Here is an 18,167-nt window from a genome sequence, read left to right on the forward strand (position 1 = left end):
TAATAATAAAGCTTAAAAACTAAATATTGGAGCATGTTGAACAACTTATTACAATATAAAAAGAACAAGTTAATCAATGAACTATGTTTTTGTTTTCGAGTTAGGATAAAAGGATCAAATTTGAGATATCTCTATTTATAACAGACAAGAAGTTCATGATTCAAAAAAAAAAAAAAAAAAAAAAACCAGAATTTCACGGTTTGGCTGTTTTTGAAACGATCTTTTTTTTTCTTGCAATTTGCTACTTCTTTTTTGGATTAATTATTTTTAATTAATATTATTTTTTTTTGGTAGGTTAATAATACATGAAGTTTTAATATTTTGAAATTTGGACTGAACTAAAATTTTGATAACAATAATCCTAAATTGATCGCATAATTATAGGCAATTAGTCTTACTCTTTTAAATGAGTTTAGGGTTATTTACAAATACATACATAAACTTTCAATATTTTCTTATTTTTCCTATGTTTTTTTTTTTGAGTTCTAATACACCAACTTTTGATTTATCTGATTTTTTACCATAATAAAATTTGGGCTAACGTGACAAATTAAAATCGATGTGGCAATCAAAATAATCATTTTGATTTTATTAATTTTTCTTTTAAAAAGAAATCCACGTTACATCTCTCTGTCTTCTCCTTCCTTCTCAAAATCAGATAAATACAAAATCAGTGTATTAAAATATATATAAAAAAATTACGATTTAAAAAAAATAAAAAAATACTAAAAATTCGTGTAATCACACATAAATAACCCATAAATTTATGCCAATACCCAAAAAAAGGGGGAAGAAGAAGAAAATAGAAAAGGAGATGAGGGAAAAGAAAACACAGAAAATGTAGGCGTGTTTGGTTGCAAGAATATAAATCGCGTGAATTTAGATGGATTGTCGCACTACACTTGCAACCAAACGAGTCCACACAAATCCTTTCCTATGTGTTTTCGGCACACACATTCAATGAGAGTTGAGTGCAGTTTCATCAATTTTGTCTGATTACTTACCCAGTTACTTCTTCCAACTGTCTGATTAATAAAAATCAAATCTTTTAACTTCGCCACAATTAATCTCTTCTTTATTTTGATAAATTTACCTGAAATAACTTCATCAGCTACTACCTACAACATAGCAACTACTTTCTTGAAATTAGTAAGCTTTAGCCTTCAGCATCCGAGATCTCGAAACCACTTTCAATTTTGGTGAGAAATCTTCATTTTTGCCCTGTTATCTTGATATTTTTCTCTTTTTCTTAGTAAAGATTGAATTTTTAGCAATTTTGTATTAGGATTTTAGCTAGTTTTGCTGTGGTGTAGACAAAAGCAGCTTCTTGATTTTTGTATGTTTGTTTGTTTTTGTATGTGAAATTAGAGTTAGGCAAAGTAGAGTAGTTTTGATTAATTTGTAGTGTGGCTTTGAACTTCTCCAATTTCCTGCTATCTCTAGCTAAAGTATGTATTTTTATCTTATTTTTGTGTGAATTGCCTCCGAAAAGGAATATGAGATTAGGGTTTCTTTAGTGTTTCACTTTGATTAGCTATAATTCTGTTGTTTGCTTCCAAAAAAGGTTAGGGTTTGGATATTAACATTCATTTCTTGATGTAAGTTATACTTTGGGGATACATTTGTTTGTTGTGGGGGGAGGGGGAGTTTTTGATCTTGATCTTCTTGAAAATGGATTATCGTCGTGAGAATCGATTATCTAGTGGCGATGTGGTTCATGTTCTATCCGGGAGCTCCCGGAATCCTGTCAACGAGAGTTGGGAACCCGGGTTCGTTGATCAAGCAGTTTGGGCCACAGAGGATGACTATGGGATGTGGAATGGAGAAGGCTCTTTCGACACCAATTCAAACTCGAGCTATGATGGGGCTCGTTCAGGAAGTGAACCACCGAATAAGAGATCAAGGGGTTCCAATTCAGGAGACGGGGCAGCTTCTAACCGGTCAAAGGCTATTGGAAAGATGTTCTACAAAACCAAACTGTGTTGCAAATTCCGGGCTGGGACTTGTCCGTACATCACCAACTGTAATTTCGCGCACAGTGTTGAGGAGCTCAGAAAACCACCGGATAATTGGCAAGAAATCGTGGCCGCACATGAGGAGGAACGAGCATCATCATCTGAACCAAGGGAGGAGTTTCAGATCCCGATTGTTGGGGTCAGTGATGAGACGCAGAGGTCTTATAAAGGAAGGCACTGCAAGAAGTTCTACACCGAGGAAGGCTGCCCTTACGGGGAGAACTGCACTTTCCTTCACGACGAGCAGTCCAAGGCCCGAGAAAGTGTGGCCATAAGCTTGGGCCCGGGCAGTGGCAATGGCAACGGCAATGGCAATGGCGGTGGCAGTGGATATGGTGCCAGTGCGAGTGGACCAACCTTGAAGCCTTCGAATTGGAAAACGAGGATTTGTAACAAATGGGAGCTTACTGGATACTGCCCTTTTGGAAGCAAATGCCACTTTGCTCACGGTGCTGCAGGTATACCGTTTGTTTATGTTGCGGTTTTGAATGCATTTCGTTTCAAAGTTATTGCTGTTGCATTTATTAGTTTGTTTGTAGATTCACTCGCTTATTTTCAGTTGTTTGTTATAACATCAAAAAGGAAAAAGAAGATCTTGATAGAAATGCTAATGAGTAGATCATAACATAGAATATGATCCTTTTTAGTCTGTTCATTGTCAATTCTCATTTTCCTTACCCCTAGCAATGACCATCCCTTTGTTTAGTCGAGCTCTCTGTTTTAACCATATAAGACCGATACAGTCCGTTTTTCTGTACCATCCCGAATAAACACTTCTGTTCTTGTGTGTCTTCTTGTTAGTTTCACAAAAGTTCTTGCTCAGTTTCATGTATGTAGAATTTTGTAAGACGACATGTTCGATAATGTTGAAGGAACGAAGTGCTCCGTAGAATGATCCATAGCTTATACTACTATGTACTCCCTCCGTCTCGCTATTCGCGGCTCACTTCTTTTCGGCACGAAGATTAAGGAGAATGTGTACATTGGATAAAAGTGGTAGGGCCCGCACCTTTTCAAAATTTAAATGTTGCCTTTTATGAAAATCAGCCACTTTTAGTGCGGGGGACCAAAATAGAAAACGAGCCACTTTTAGCGGGAAGGAGGAAGTAAGTGCTACACCATTTCAGTCACAAAAATCTTGATAACACTGTGATAAATGGTTTGCTTTTGTTCTTGCTCATATATATGCTTTTCTTTATATTGATGATAAGCTCCAAATTCTTACAAAAAGCAGAACTACACAACTACGGTGGCGGGGCAACGGACTCGGAAGCTAAAGATCCATCAACTCCGGACGCCAAACAGCCTGTGAGAACATCGGTAGATAGTGGCGTTGCAGCTCTTCCTCACGCCGAAGGCTATCATATGGGAATCCCTCCCCAGAGGCTGTCCAACGCGATACAGAGAACCGGAACGAGACCTAATCAAAAATGGAAAGGCCCGGATAAGATCAGCAAGATCTACGGTGACTGGATTGACGACCTCTAGTGGACAGATGTCGGTTTCTTTGCTGAATAGAAGGTAGTAATAAGAAGACTGCGTCGCATCTTGTCTCTGCTGTTGTATCGGATGGAGAATAAAGAGCACGTGCACGTGCACGTGCCCGGTGCTCGTCTCTCGCTGTCTGGTTTTTGTATTTCGTAGCATTTTATACCTTTCTTAACTGTTACAAGATTGTGTTTCTGCTGTTTCTGAACATGTGTACTTGTTGGAAATTTTCCATATGCTTGTTTGGAATTAGTTTTTTATTCTAGTTTTGGTGGAGAAAATGGTTGTTAGGAGAAGATGAATTTCTTGGTGTTGTAGATGTTGTGTTATGTTGATTATGAATTTATGACCAATGCATACAGCTAAAGTCTGTGAAAACATACTTCACACTTAACACAGTATTTCATAAAGTTTTCGAATATTTAACAATTTACAATTTTTCTTCGATAATTAATGTCACTATTTAATAAATTACAAATTCATAATTTTCACAATTATATCCCTAAGATATACTGTAGTGACTGTGGATTCAAAATCAGAGGTATTATTGTGAAAATATTAACATGTTGAGTATTAATTTACAAATTGAGGGTTCCTTTAAGGTGTATAATATATCTATAACATCTTAATATTTGTTTAATACTCCCTCCGTCCGCCAAAAGTAGACCATTTTTACTATATTAGGCGTCCGCAAAGAGTAGACCACTTTCTTTTTATGGAAATGGTCCCACCACCCACTTTAATCTTTTATCCTTACAAACACTCTTTATTTACAAAAAAAACCACCTCAAATTCAATCTCAACCTCACATCTCATAAAGTGGTGGGACCCTTTTTCCACTACATCAAAATCATCACCAATTTTATTAAATCTCGTGCCCAACCAAAGTGGTCTACTTTTGCCAGACGAAGGGAGTATATAACGCTCAAATTCAAGACCTCGAGCCTTAGACATTAACCACCTACCGCTAAATTAATATGCACATACTTATATATTTTTTCTTTAGTTCCAGTTTTGTATGCTTTAGTTTAATTTTGTGATTCTTAACTAAGGAATTATTATATCCAATTAGAATATATAATTTTATCTTTTTATCATTCAATTTCACTTTTATTAGTTAAGTATTTGATAAACGTAAGTTAATTTAATAAAAATTTAATTTTTCAAAATAAAAATTAAGTACTCCCTCCGTCCCAAACGAAATGTCCGGTTTCCTTTTTTGGCAATACACTCTCTCTATACTTAATATTTAAATAATTTCCACCAACCCACTTTATCTATTTTATACACATTTCTTAATCTTCGTGCCGAAAAGAAATAGGCCATTTCGTTTGGGACGGAGGGAGTATAATTCATCAAATTATACTAAATACTCTCTCCATCCGTAAAGATTGTAAATTTTCGTTCGTTCACAAAGATGGTGTGTTTTCCTTTTTTAAACACCTCATTTATACTTTAAACTCCATTCAAACTCAATATTTACAAAATATTCACCCTTTACTTTTACAATTTGGTTAGCGTTATATTATCCTTTAATACTAAAATCACATCTTTCAATTTTTTTTATTAAAACTCGTGCCATCCACACCACTACACACTCTTTGTGAACGAAGAGAGTATTATTTTTATAAAATATTAAAATAATATGTATTGTGGAACATGGTGTCACACACAAAAATGTGAGATATGATAGATCTTAATCAAACAATAAATTACATTTTTACAGGTATTTTAATATATTTTGCCAAACATGATATATAACACATTTCAATTATCCCTATTAAAATGTAAAAACAAGCACATACCCGTTTATGATTTATTAAGCTTAAGCAGAGGTGGGGGATTATAAGGTGGACAAAAATCGCCACATAATGATAATCGGAGACCATAATTTTTGTAACAAAATATCGCTGAGCATCAAAGAAGGCTACAAGCCCCATTACTCATACATTCAACTCAGCTCCAGACGACAAAAGAAAAAGGGAAAAAATATATCGTTATCTATATATACAATAACTATGGAAATGCATCATCCAGAAATTTCGAACAATCAAAAGGGGTTAGTGATGAGCAGGGGCCTCAGATCGCACGTACGTACCAGAGGAAGCCAGATAGGGATATTCGTCGTCGAATTCGACCCGACCGCCAAGGCACCTGTAAAGAATGAGTCTCGGGAGCAGCCTCCTCGCCCGATGCGGCCCCCCGTCTCCTCGAAGAGGCAGTTAACAACTGGTAATACGCGAGATTAGACCATCAAGGAGGCGACCTACACGAAAAAAATTTCAATACAAGGAAGTTTAGGCCGTGCTTCATATCAGCTGTCCTCGTCTACTGCACCGATGTACGTGAGGTCCGTCCGCCTCACTCTCACAGCCCCCTTGAGCAAGAAGGACGCCTTGAAATTAGCATGGTCGCTGCTCCCGATGCCCGCAGAGCTGGGCGAGGGCTGGCCTGACCCGGCCCCGTCCTCCAAAAGGGTCCACTGGTCGATCTCTGTGTCGAGGTCCGGCTGCGATATCTGTGACTTTGTTTTCATGTTGGTGCGCCCCGGCAAGCCCAAATTCCTCTGAGGTGGGTTTGAGTTGCAGGGGTTTAACACTGTCACTGGGTTGCTCGGTTGGAGACAGGCGAGGGCAGTGGGCGGTACTGACGGAGGCTGGCACGAGAGTGAAGATCGAACGGGTGGTGCTAGAATTGGCAATGCACTTTGGATACGCCACCGGATTGTCTCGGGCAATTCCATGTGATCCAAGTCATTCTGCATAGTTACGACAAGAGCTTGACATGAGGAAGAAAAGAAAATCGAACCGGAATACAGATTTCCGCACTCCAAACAGAACTTTGAATGATAATAATAATAATAATAGTACTATGGAGTTCGAAGAAATAGCAAGCTCGAGAGATGTCGAACCTGCAGGCTTTCTGCCACTTCACGATCGAAAGCGGCGTAGTCCTTGCTGGACTCAGTGGACTTGGATTCAGATTTCAGTTTCAACCAGCTTGGCTGGTAACTGCTCAGCAGCACATGCAGCACGAGCAACAAACAATCAAAAAGACTTTCACCACACAGAAATGTCGTAGATGTATAACTCTCCATAAGAGATTCTGCATCCCTATTCGAAGAAGTCAGTGCAGTATTTACATAGTGGGAGCTATCTTCGTGCACGACCCTGCTTCCGAGAAGACGTAAAATCACTGAAGCAAGAACATATCTCATATTACGGCTTGAAGGCTCCCTGCACAAGTGGGATGTGTCAGATTAGATATGATTGAAGCCAAAATAAGTAAAACGTGCCTTATTTTGTTCATAGGAATAGGATACTTGACAAAATCTACATGCACCGGTAAATGCTATCTAATAAACTATCATGCTAGAATGAAAGCCAGCAAACAACATTCAAATTTAACCAGGCAAAATTGGTTGTTCATATCAAATATACTGACAGTGGAAAGAACGAAAAGTACATTCATGACATCGGTATTGAGCCAAACACAGTATAAGTCAATGAATTTTAAGTTAAACCATATATTCATAATATTTAAGATTGGCAGATTGAGGCTAATACCAAAATAAGGCATTCCCAAGGAGGCAATAGTTAGTAAGGCCTTTTTCAGTTAAATTAACAAGGAACGTTAAAGAAATATTACAATTAGAACAGCAAAATTACCTATCTCCACAAATAATAGGGAGTAATCTCAGCAGGAACTGCAACCGCAATGTCATGGAAGCTCGCAGTGCTGCAGGAGAAGGTGGAACGGTGTCAGCAGACACGGCAGATTGTCTTGGTATCCCAGGACTGCCACTTTTCGCACTCTTGCGACTGCCACTTTTATTGGCAGGACTTCCAATCGCAGGAGAGGGGATTGATGCAGACTTGCCACCTCCACGAGTAACTGTATTTATTTGTTGCTCAATGTTGCTCATCTGCTTGATCATTTCACTCGCGAAACTATTACGTAAGTCATCAGAGCCTTGATCCACACATGGAAGGATCAATTCAATCAGCGCTCGCTCTGTCAGATGCTGCTGACTCGCAACCGACCCGTCAACAACCGAAAGGCCATGTCCTTTTCCAGAATGGTTAGCGTCAGCCCCTTCATCAACGACTTCTCCTTCTTCAAGGGCACCAACTTCGGATTTCAACCTCTCACCTTTACTACTCACTGAATTAGTATCAGCATGCAACCATCCCCATGGCTTCCAGTATTGAGGCTTAACAGACAGTTCTTTGATGTCGGCAGCAATATTCATAACTTTCTGCCAAATCGTTTTCTTGCCATACAGAACTTCTGCACCTCTGAGCAACCATTTAGCTTGCGACAGCATTGAATCCTCAAGTGACTTCCCCAATAGATGCACAGCTTCAGAGAATAAGGGAGCCGCATCGGGCCTGACGAGTAACCTGGTGAGGATAATTTGGACAAAGTTGCTCTCATTCTCAGAAGCAGTATTTTTATCGGGATGAGGTGAGAGAGATCTTATTGCATCAGTCAAGGAGATATCGTTTTCCATAATCTTCTCGTTAACAGCCTGTTCGTTTAGGAGGAGCCTAAGCTCAATCCACTGCCAATGGAACTTGGCAGGTTGCAGGGTATCCAAAACATGTACAAGCCTACCCATAAGCTTTTTCACATTTTCTGCACATTGTTTTTTCAATTCACCTTGACCAGAGATCCAATTCCCACCATCCAATCTTATTACAGGTTCGGGCATTTTGCAATCTATGAGTGCATCTAGAAAAAGCCTAGAACGAAGAGGGGCCAAGGCAGCAGCTTTCAAGTTGCTGTCTGTACCACAAGACTGTAACATTGATACGAATTCTGAATCAAGGGTATCTGCAGCTATGAGATCATATAGGCCATGAGCATTGCGGAAACATATCTCACGGAATGGCAAGTGCTTTATGGCATCACCTACAGCTGCGGCCAGCGATTGAGACAACTGATGTGAATCTTCTCGTACTCCAACACTAGCATCAAGTATAGGCTTCCATATCACAAAGGCAAATATAGAATAGGCCGGTGGAAAGACCAGGTTTAGAGACAGCATTCGCTGCATTCTCGAGAGAGCTACAACTGAGGCTTCACCCAAGAGTTCCACAATGAGTCCATCACAGACTGTTCTGCAGTTTCCTACAAGAACCCTGAACCAGATCACTGAAACTTCAATCAAGTTGTCAATCTTCGAAACACCCATGGAGCGTGCATTTCCATTCATGTTAGTTTTCAGACTCCTTGCAAACTGCATTAGATCCAGTCCTTCTTTAATCCTAAATAGGGTAACCATTCTATCCAGGCTAGCAACTCCCTGGAGAATTGCCCCAACAACAAGTGCAGAAACAGCTGTTATTCTTGCCGCTCTCCCAAGAGCAGCCTTATTGGAGTGATTTAAAGAGTCATTTGGTAAATTTGAATTGAAATCAAGGGATTCAGGAGACATTTGAAACTGACTGCGAGGTGCCTTTCCAGGTGCAAAAGTTTGCAAGAGAGCAGAAGAAGCTTCTGTTGCAAGAGCGACCTCAAAGACTCGGCTCTGACGTTCTCCAAGCGCTTCCTTCAATATACATAGGCAAGTGATATGAACACGTAAAATGCGCCTTGCAAAATTTAAGGATCCAGAAGAGGAAGGGACATTTGAGTGATTACTGCTGGCAGATAAATCAGGAATCCTGCCAATTACTTGTCCAACATTATTAACAATAGCAGCAATCGCAGAAGATACAAGCGAAGGATCGCCTTCCTGAGCAGCCCCACCAGTTTGTCTCATGCAGTCGATCAATCCCTGAACTATTTTCTGAGCTAAGGGATAGCCGTCTTCCCACTTCTCCATACTTGGGATTTTATTTGTTCCAGCTCCATAAGGCTTTCTATCTTTGCTGTAGAAGTACTGAAAAGCTTCATCCACATGCTTGTTAACTATTTCTTTCATGCTCAAACCCACTCTAGAAACCCGTGCTGCACCAGTTATCTTTTGACGGAAATAATCATCAAGATCTTCCACTCCGTTTGGGACACCAAGGGTAAAGCCAAAGTCCCCTTCTGAGGACTTTGCAGAGTCTATTTCAGAACTCTGTCGCTTATCACATGTGGATTTGAAGGTCTTTTCCCACTCAACAACACTGGTTACATTGCTGTACTTCTTTAGAATTTGGCGAGCATAAACTAAGGCAGGTGAAGCAGAAACCACCCTGCCTTTAGATGCCAAAAACGTTGCAGCACGATGCATTGTGGCCGACAAAGTCTCAGGAATAAGATCAGCTGCAACAATTATATTTTCATAACTGAAACAGAGAAAATTAGATGTGTGAGACAATATTAAGTATCAACAGAATGCAGTAACTTTACGTGTCTAAATATATATATATATATAGGGATTGGATCAAATATACACTACGGTGAAGTACGCAGAACATGTTTTTCAAAATCAAGTGTACCAATATACACTACAGTGAAGTGCAAAATATTGAAAGAATAATCGACAAGATTCTAGTGAGGGACAGGCAAGCCCCCAAACAGTATCCACAAAAAAAAACAGCAAGACCATAATTACAAGCATACCTGCGAATTGATGACAGAAGAAATGCCTCCCCAATGTTATAGACATCGTTATCCACATTCCTAGGAAGCATCATAATACTCCTACTGGGGATGGCAGAAGCAGGATTATTAGGAATTTTCGCCAACAACCAAAGAAGAAACCTTGTTGCTGAAGTGTATTCATGACAAACATCCATTAAATATAAAATTGCTGACAGTTCATCTTCGCCAAGCCTCCAGTATATGGAGCTTCGACCATCATTAGCAGGAAATGTCCTACCATATTGACCTACCTTAGGCACAGTCCTTTCAGCCTCTTCGATTAGGTGCTTAACAGCTGATATCAACCATACAGACAGTTTCCTCTTCTCTACAAACCGCATCTGCTTCAGAAGCTTTCCAATTGAAACAATATCTCCAGAGGGCGGTTTTCTGGCTACATCCACTGATTTTGTAATGTCATCAGAAACACTTCTATGGTGAGGGCACCCTATCCTACTTTCACATACATGGCTTGTAGATGCTCCCTGACTACCTTCAATTCGAGCAGCATCTAATTGTGCAAGACTTTGAGTTTTCCGGACAGATTTCTGCCTGCTCCTTGAGGTCTGCTTGGCAGGTTTAGGAGGCGGTTCTGCTTTATATGACTCCATATATTGGAGCCCCTTTTTTATCCACCATATTTCTTCATCATCTGCTGGATTTGACTGCAGGATTGAGCTCATTTCTTCACTTAATTTTTGTCTCTTTGCTCTTCTGCATTCTTCACATCCAGATGATTCTTCAACACCATCAGTTCTATTATAGACCCCACCAGGCCTCTTAGTGCTCACTTGAGATTCATCAACTCCAGTATCAGCTGATGAAGAAGGATTGGGAAATTGTAACAATGCCGAAATTGAAGCTTTTAACTCCTCAAGTTTGACATCCATGTCGACATCTGTTGATAATTTGGATGTTGCTTGAAAATACCACTGATCAACAGAAGATGGAGAGCCACTTCCATTTTCAGACATGTGGAAATGCCTTTTCTTCTTAGCCACATTTCTCACACCAGGAGTAAATTTACTGACTCCTAACAACCCATCAAGTAGCAAGCGCCGTTCATTTGAGTAAACATTCATTGCTTCCAAGAGAATTGGTGGTTCAGCAAGCTGGGCTTCCTCTAGAGCATCACGGATGTAGTGAGCAGGCAACTGCTTCAAGAGTTTGTAATGTCTCTTACGCTTTTCCAGGTTAACCATAGGTCCAATGCCATCCATGATTCCACTTACAATCAGCTGTCTGCCATATGCCAAAGGGTTGAAAATGCCAGATCGCATCAACTCTCTTATTAGAAGTTGCACTCTTGTAAAACCTTCCCTATTGTGCACCTCATGCTGATCAATCCAACATACAATAACATCATGCAGAAGGCTTGGACTCTCAAAAATATCTACAAGATCTTTGTTTCTTGGCTTCGAACTGTTCAAGGTTGCCATCTTCAGTTTTAGAAGCCGTATTGCTATAAATATATGAAAGAAATCTCTTCTACCAGTAAACTTCAGACCATGAGGAGGCGCAGCACGAAAATCTCTAAACTCACAAGTGGCCCATTCACAAATGAGGAAAATGGAGCAAAGTAATGATGGTGTCGCCTTACCAATATGCTTAAGTGATGTAAGTAAACAGGGACAGACTTCAGCACTCCAATGTTCAGTATAAATCTCATCCCACGTATTTTCTAACAGCAAGTTGAAAGAAACTCCTACATCCCCATGCATGAGAGCTTGGTCCAACACCTGCAAGGCTTTTGCTATATTATGACCAGGATGATTGGGTTTGGCTGCTCTTGAAAGAGTCTCTGAACGTTTTTGAATTGATGAGACAACACTTTGGAATGAAAAGGAGTCAGCTTGAACATCATGGTTTTTATCCCTAAGTACACTGGATACTTCAATTTGACCACCCTTCACCTTCTTAGCATCCTCAGCCATTTTGGATAAGAAATTGCCATCATTTACTACATGACTTATTACAGACGCTGGCAAGGGAAAACAATCCAAAGCCACAAAAGTATCAGGTACAGCTAGTACCAAATACCGAAGCATCTCAACAACAGCAGCAGTAGTATATGCACGCCGAGAATTATCGACAAGATCAGAACCACCAGGAGAAGGCTCTTGTATGAACCGAAAAGCAATTCTCACCAGTGTACGCACATAAGTCTGAGATGAAACAACAGTTTCTATAACACCATATATAATGGGCAATAGCAACTGGAGAACACTGAGCAATTCTCTTTCCTGCAGTGGCGTGATTTCGTGGGTTGGAACATAAAAGGATAACACAATCATCAGAACAAATTTAGATAGCAAATCTCTTGCATCTAGAAGATAAAGAGATGAGCAAAAGAAGATCAGTACCTGGAGCTGATTCAGAACCCAATCAATAATGAGAGAAGGAATGACCAGTCCTTCAGCATGGTGCCAATGAATAATCCTCACCACATACCACCATTTATTATACAGGGAAGGTTCCTCACCATCTACAAGAGATGGATACGAATCACCCTTTTGTTGCACTGAACCAGCAAAGATCATTTGTGAAGACCGATCCCGCGCATACAATGCTGAATGAGTATTGTTTCTTGTAAGAAATTCATCCAAAAGACATTGCAAGTACTCTATAATATCTTTTGTCCATTGTTCCGAACGTGAAACGTGAGTTTTGTCATGATACCCAGATGATGAATTAGAAGAGGTCGTCCGAACCTGAAAGAAAATGTAAGATCACTAATCAATCCCAAACCTAAGGACAGAAAATCAGTTTTTATTTTAAAAAGGCTTTAGCCACTTCTTCTCTTAACTGGACATTCGCACCTGATTAAGATAAGTTACTTTGACGAACCACGTTGCTCTCAACAAGGGAACATTATTTCTAATAAGAACTTCAAACGGAGATTTCCTCCTGTAGCCATGAGGGACATGGTCGGCCAATGACCGCAATCGTTTATGCGGTTGTGATAAACCCTGGAGAGAAGCTCAAAACACTTCAGTAATCTGGCTGCTTTTGCCATTATCAAAAGAATATCATTACACTGATGAACATCAAATGCCATTGAGAAATCGTTCCACCTTCATTCAACATTTTCTTTGTATTGCAAATAGTCTTAATATTTACGTACATGGACAACTTTATAGAAGCTAGAAGGAACCAAATGTGGACAAAGTCTTCACAAGTCAAACTAATAATGCTGAAAGTCTCTGCTGCTCACTTTGGAAATTTAGGAATATTTCATTATAATATTAATATATGGATCACCAAGCTGAATAAGCAGGCCTGGAATGGAAATCCAGGGACGTTCAGCATAATTTTGTTTTCATTACGGTTGTGCAGTAACAATCCAACAAATGGTAATGTATTATGTAGTCCAATTCAAATAAATAATTTTATGAAAAATCAACAATTCAAGGAATGTTTTTCACCAAAAAAAGAAAAAACAATTCAACGAATGTTATGTAGATGAAGATATGGGGAGCATACAACAACCTAGTATCAGAAATCAATCCTGCCACACTTCACAAAACGAATAAGAGTGCATCTATTAGGACAATATGCATGACCTAGACCTTGAAAAGCAATTCATGAAGGAAGGATGAGTATTAGATGTCAAGTATCAACTTCATGAAATTTGCATGAAAGTAAAAAGACATGCCTCAATCCACTTCCTCCTGAAGTCTTCTCCACATGGTCTTTGCTCAGGGAAGATACCAGGCTTTGTCAGTAGTGTACCAGAAAGTGGCACTCCATAAACTTGACCCGCCTGCATAAAAAGAATACTTATATTATTGTTGAAGCTCGTCGTCAGTATCCAAGGCATAACCATAACTAATAAAATTCTACAGTAACAAAAGATCGCAGAATTGATCCATTTACAAGTAGACAAATAGCATTATTTTTCTCCCCTATCTAGAATGAGCAAAGAAAAATGCAGAACCTTTCGCTTTTGGGCACGAGACTCATTAATTGCTCTATGACATTTTCTGATTGCCTGCAAGTGAGTTTCAATTTAACTTATAAGCTTCATTTATACCACAAAGCAAACATCAGCGAGTCTCTAAATTCTTAGGAAAAAAGGAGAAGGTTCCTGGTCAAATTTTATTGCGCACCTCTTTGCACTTGGCAATAGTTGGATTGTTGAAAAACTGAACCTGAGATAAGAGGATCTCTCTGGATTCCTGAGTTCAATTAGATCATATAATGCAGTGTAAGTAACAAATGCAAAAGAAGTATGATAAGGGGGTCATATGTCAGGTATATACAAAAAGATATGTAAAGACTACCTCAAGTCCTTCAACAGTCTCTCTGTAACCAGATTGCACATACTCCCTGGTAAGTGTCTCCTCAGGGCAATTTGGAGTCTGCGGGTGATAGTCAGGTGGCCCAAGTCTGTAACCATAAAGTACAGCTGAGTTAAGGGAAGGATGATGATAAGTTGTAAAATGGAACCTTCAGGACCAATCTGGAATAGAAAGATATTATTCATATGGCTCTGACTCTCTGACATTATAGTCTTTAAGCAATGCAGGATAGAGAAAAATAACAAGAACCTCTTGTTCTGAGGATCTCTGAGGTCCACCAATTGAAGAATGCAGTTGCCAGATATTAAAAAATGAAGAGGAGATGAAATTACCTGGAGTTCAATGATTCCTTGTCACACCTCAATTTGTATTGGTTTGGCTGTGCAGAGCGTCTGAGGGAGAGAACAAGGTGAATAGACCAGTTAAGGCTGAAATAGCTTCAACAGTTTGATAAAAACAAGATAAACATACTGCATTTTGATGGAAGAGATTTGACTATCAAGTTAGATTTTAACTGCATAGTACAATGACTGAAACTAAAAGAGAACAATATAAACAGTATGCTTAAAAGGGTGAAATCTCTAACACCCTCGACATATAAATTAAAATAAACAATATCTACAGGACGAGGAGTAAAAAAATCTTCCAATTACCAGAATATCTCTAAAGTCAAAATTAAGAAATACATGCTACAACAAGAAAGGGGGCAGCGTTGCATAGTACATGTACGATACCATAAATCCCATCTCAATCAGTAGTATACTAGTATTAAACCCATAACTGAGAAAAATGGCAACTTAACCCTTCCATATACTGATGTCATGCAAGAATGAAAACCAAATGAAATAGAATGTTTTAAATACTATTATCACACCAACCCAAGACTCTAGCATTAATTCACTTCCAATAAATCTTAACTATATTGACATATCAATTAAAACAATTTATACTGTTGTGTTTTATTTTGGAAAGTTTTCATTTCAATCCAGTTTTCCATGTTAGTTAAAGTTTCATTCGAAGGTTATACCAATAATAATGTTAAAGCAGATCAAGGATTCATCTTTCACAAACTGAGAGAACGGAGCAAAAGAATACCTCCTTCGTTACAGGAACCATTGGAAGGAAAACTAAAACTTACTAAGTCTGAAGTGAAAAACCAGAATAACATTAATAGATTACAAAGTAAACCTACTTTTTAAGGGGAAAAAGATTACTAGTGAGAACATCCGAATTCTTTTATAAGTGAAAATTGACCTTCTTTTTAGCCCAGTATTCATAAAATAGAATTTTTGACACACTACATGCAAGTGGATAACTACCTTGAATTTAGTGAGAAGTTAGGAGGCAAAGTTGATGGGTCAGCACGGGATGCATCCCTTGACTGTATTCCGGAAATTGCACTGTTATTGACTGCACTAGTGCAGCTGCCAGCATGATACCTTTGCATCTCTTCCAACAATCATCTGCATGCTGCCACCAGCATTGAGCAGCAAAAGGAAATGTATGCTTGCCAAACTACCACAGCAATTTATTCAGGAATTTCCATATTCCACGTAGAAATGGCCAGTTTAATTCTACAAGACATAATAGATCGAGTAAGAAAGAGAAAAAAACATCTGAAAAGAACAATTAAAATTGTATATTATTTATAAAAGGTCACATGTTTGTGTAGAAAACCAGTTTAGTAGTGTTACAAAACAGGAAAATTATACTCAAAAGAATGCGACAGGTCCTAGACCATCAAAAAGTATAGCAGCGCAATGAATATGGCTCGCGCCACGACAAATTTTCAACATAAAAGTATTATACCATTCAGATAAGTTGTAAAAAATATAAAGATTGATAATATCAAATGCTTGGGCGGCGCACTCTTAATGTCAATTCAATCGTTTCTGTTAACTTCGATTTCACTTGTGTAATAAATGATGTAATCATATTCTCCGAATGACGACAACAAGCATAAGTGCATAACATAAAACAATTGCATCATGCATTAATCCAAGTTCATGCATTGCATCCCTCATTCTGGTTTTAACCCCACGCCGCCCTAAAAAAGATGCCAACAATCAACCCCTCGCCTTAATTATTCAAACCCCTAATAATCACTGCAATACCATCAAACAACAATTCAATAACTTGCATCAGCAGCTTCAACATATCAAACTCAATTACACCAACAGCTCATACACCAGATATTTTTACTGAATCAGCACTCATCTAAACTAGCAAATAACTCGAAATGAGCTAATCAATAGCCAATGATGCAACGAACCCAGAAGCACATAATTGAAAATTAACATTTCTTGCAACGTTCCCAAAAGTGAACGAGATCAAAATCAAAGCATACCTGATAAAGAAAGTCAGAAATCCTAAAACTATTCGAATCCCCAAATCCCGCGAGTAACGATTGCCAAGTATTGGGAGTTGAGGACTTAAACTAGGGTTCAAAGGAGCAAATAGCAAAAGTTAGGGTTTTTCACAGATAACTTAAATCACGAACTGAAGAGAGAGAAATTGCGGAAATTGAGGGGACGATGAGAGATTTCAAGTGCCGATAACAGAAGGTTTACTACCAGATTAGGGATTTCAAATCGTGTTGGAGGAATCAAATTCAGGGGTATTCTAGATTACGTAGTTGTTTTATTGTATCTGTATGTATCGGTGTATCTATAGGTTGCAAGATACAGAAAGAGAAAGTTTTAGAGAGAGATAGGAACTGAGTTTTTAGTACTTTTTAGACAAGGAAACGAAAGTAAAATTTGCACCCATAAGCAGTCTCCTTTATTCGCATTTTCACCCCCAATAAATAATAATTTACATTTCAACCCACAAAACAAAACTACCAATCGCCACAGTTTAATTCCTTTGCCTTCTTTTAGGAATGCAAATATATACAATTAGTAACTAAAATCCCTTGACACCTCTAAATTAAAATCCACATTGACATATTTCGCCATATTTATTTATCAAAATTTAAAAAATTTACAAGCTTAAGCACACTTAAAAATAGTAATGTCAATTCAGCCCGAAACTCGTGGATTGACCAGTTTAGGCCGATAATTCAAGAAGATTTAGGGTTGATAAATTTCAACCTGATAAAATTACAATCCGAATAATTTGACAACCCGATAGAATTGGTCTGAAAATAACCCCAGCCCTCTATAGAAACGACTCGAATATAATGTGTTCGCTTGATTATATGAAATTTTTCTCTTTATTTGATTTTCATCTTCATTACTTTGCTTCTAAAAATTAGTAAACTAACAAAAAAAATTGTGAAATGTATTATAATTTAATATTAGAAAATTATACTCATCGTGTCACTTCTCTGTGTTTTTAATTCAATACTTAACATAAAATGTTTAGATGTAAAATTAAAAAATGATAATCATTTAAGAAAAAAATTGTATATTAGTTATTATAGGTCGATGTTGAAATGTCACTTATATATGTGTATATTTTTTTTACAAATACAATAATTTTTATAAAAAAATAAATTTTCGAGCTCGACTAGCCCGATTGCTAGCCCAAAACCCAAACGTTTAAGATAATGGTTGAAAATTTATAGTCGATTGACATTCCTAATTATTTATGATCCATGCGCACTTTCAAAATGTAACAGCCCGGCTCCAGACTTGACGGCTATCCTCACAGACCAACACGAGTCTTTTCTAGTGTTTTTTATCCTCACTCGCACGCTCCCCGGGAAACTTCTCAGGGTGTCACCCATCCTGAAATTGCTCCAAGCCAAGCACGCTTAACCTTGGAGTTTCTTCCATGTAGA

The 18,167-nt window shown here is 38.4% G+C and overlaps 2 protein-coding genes across 4 annotated transcripts; one reads left to right on the plus strand and one right to left on the minus strand.

The window, feature by feature from the left end:
- The first annotated feature begins 786 nt into the window (after positions 1 to 786).
- Positions 787 to 3,768, plus strand: LOC130999073 (zinc finger CCCH domain-containing protein 12-like). The gene is made up of 2 exons (XM_057924547.1): positions 787 to 2,473; positions 3,250 to 3,768. The coding sequence occupies exons 1-2, from the start codon at positions 1,672 to 1,674 to the stop codon at positions 3,501 to 3,503; spliced, it is 1,056 nt and encodes a 351-aa protein (XP_057780530.1). The 5' UTR covers positions 787 to 1,671; the 3' UTR covers positions 3,504 to 3,768.
- A 1,578-nt stretch (positions 3,769 to 5,346) lies between these two features.
- LOC130999074 (mediator of RNA polymerase II transcription subunit 12) lies at positions 5,347 to 17,116 on the minus strand. 3 transcript variants are annotated; one of them, XM_057924550.1, is made up of 14 exons: positions 16,957 to 17,104; positions 16,731 to 16,820; positions 15,703 to 15,957; positions 14,716 to 14,775; positions 14,366 to 14,471; positions 14,192 to 14,260; positions 14,020 to 14,073; positions 13,738 to 13,845; positions 12,902 to 13,051; positions 12,446 to 12,793; positions 10,062 to 12,325; positions 7,172 to 9,784; positions 6,415 to 6,739; positions 5,347 to 6,261 (listed from the first exon to the last, which is right to left on the minus strand). In XM_057924550.1, the coding sequence occupies exons 3-14, from the start codon at positions 15,828 to 15,830 to the stop codon at positions 5,818 to 5,820; spliced, it is 6,669 nt and encodes a 2,222-aa protein (XP_057780533.1). In that variant the 5' UTR covers positions 15,831 to 15,957; positions 16,731 to 16,820; positions 16,957 to 17,104; the 3' UTR covers positions 5,347 to 5,817. The 3 variants fall into 3 exon arrangements, 2 of the variants coding, with proteins under 2 accessions (XP_057780533.1, XP_057780532.1); XR_009093405.1 differs by having other exon boundaries at positions 6,125 to 6,261; positions 6,415 to 6,514; positions 6,646 to 6,739; positions 16,731 to 17,116; XM_057924549.1 differs by having other exon boundaries at positions 16,731 to 17,115.
- Between the last annotated feature and the right edge of the window lie 1,051 nt (positions 17,117 to 18,167).

This window comes from Salvia miltiorrhiza, chromosome 8 (genome assembly GCF_028751815.1).
Source record: "Salvia miltiorrhiza cultivar Shanhuang (shh) chromosome 8, IMPLAD_Smil_shh, whole genome shotgun sequence".
Classification (NCBI taxonomy): domain Eukaryota; kingdom Viridiplantae; phylum Streptophyta; class Magnoliopsida; order Lamiales; family Lamiaceae; genus Salvia; species Salvia miltiorrhiza.

What these genes read in the sequence shown, in the direction of transcription:
- LOC130999073 (XM_057924547.1), top strand. Translation starts at nt 1,672, where the DNA reads ATGGATTATCGTCGTGAGAATCGATTATCTAGTGGCGATGTGGTTCAT. An exon ending in CTTTGCTCACGGTGCTGCAG is followed by an intron (nt 2,474 to 3,249) that starts GTATACCGTTTG and finishes TACAAAAAGCAG; the next exon opens with AACTACACAACTACGGTGGC.
- LOC130999074 (XM_057924549.1), bottom strand. Translation starts at nt 15,830, where the DNA reads ATGCAAAGGTATCATGCTGGCAGCTGCACTAGTGCAGTCAATAACAGT. An exon ending in AACTTCTCACTAAATTCAAG is followed by an intron (nt 14,776 to 15,702) that starts GTAGTTATCCAC and finishes TCTCTCCCTCAG; the next exon opens with ACGCTCTGCACAGCCAAACC. An exon ending in GGGTTCTGAATCAGCTCCAG is followed by an intron (nt 12,326 to 12,445) that starts GTACTGATCTTC and finishes ACGCCACTGCAG; the next exon opens with GAAAGAGAATTGCTCAGTGT.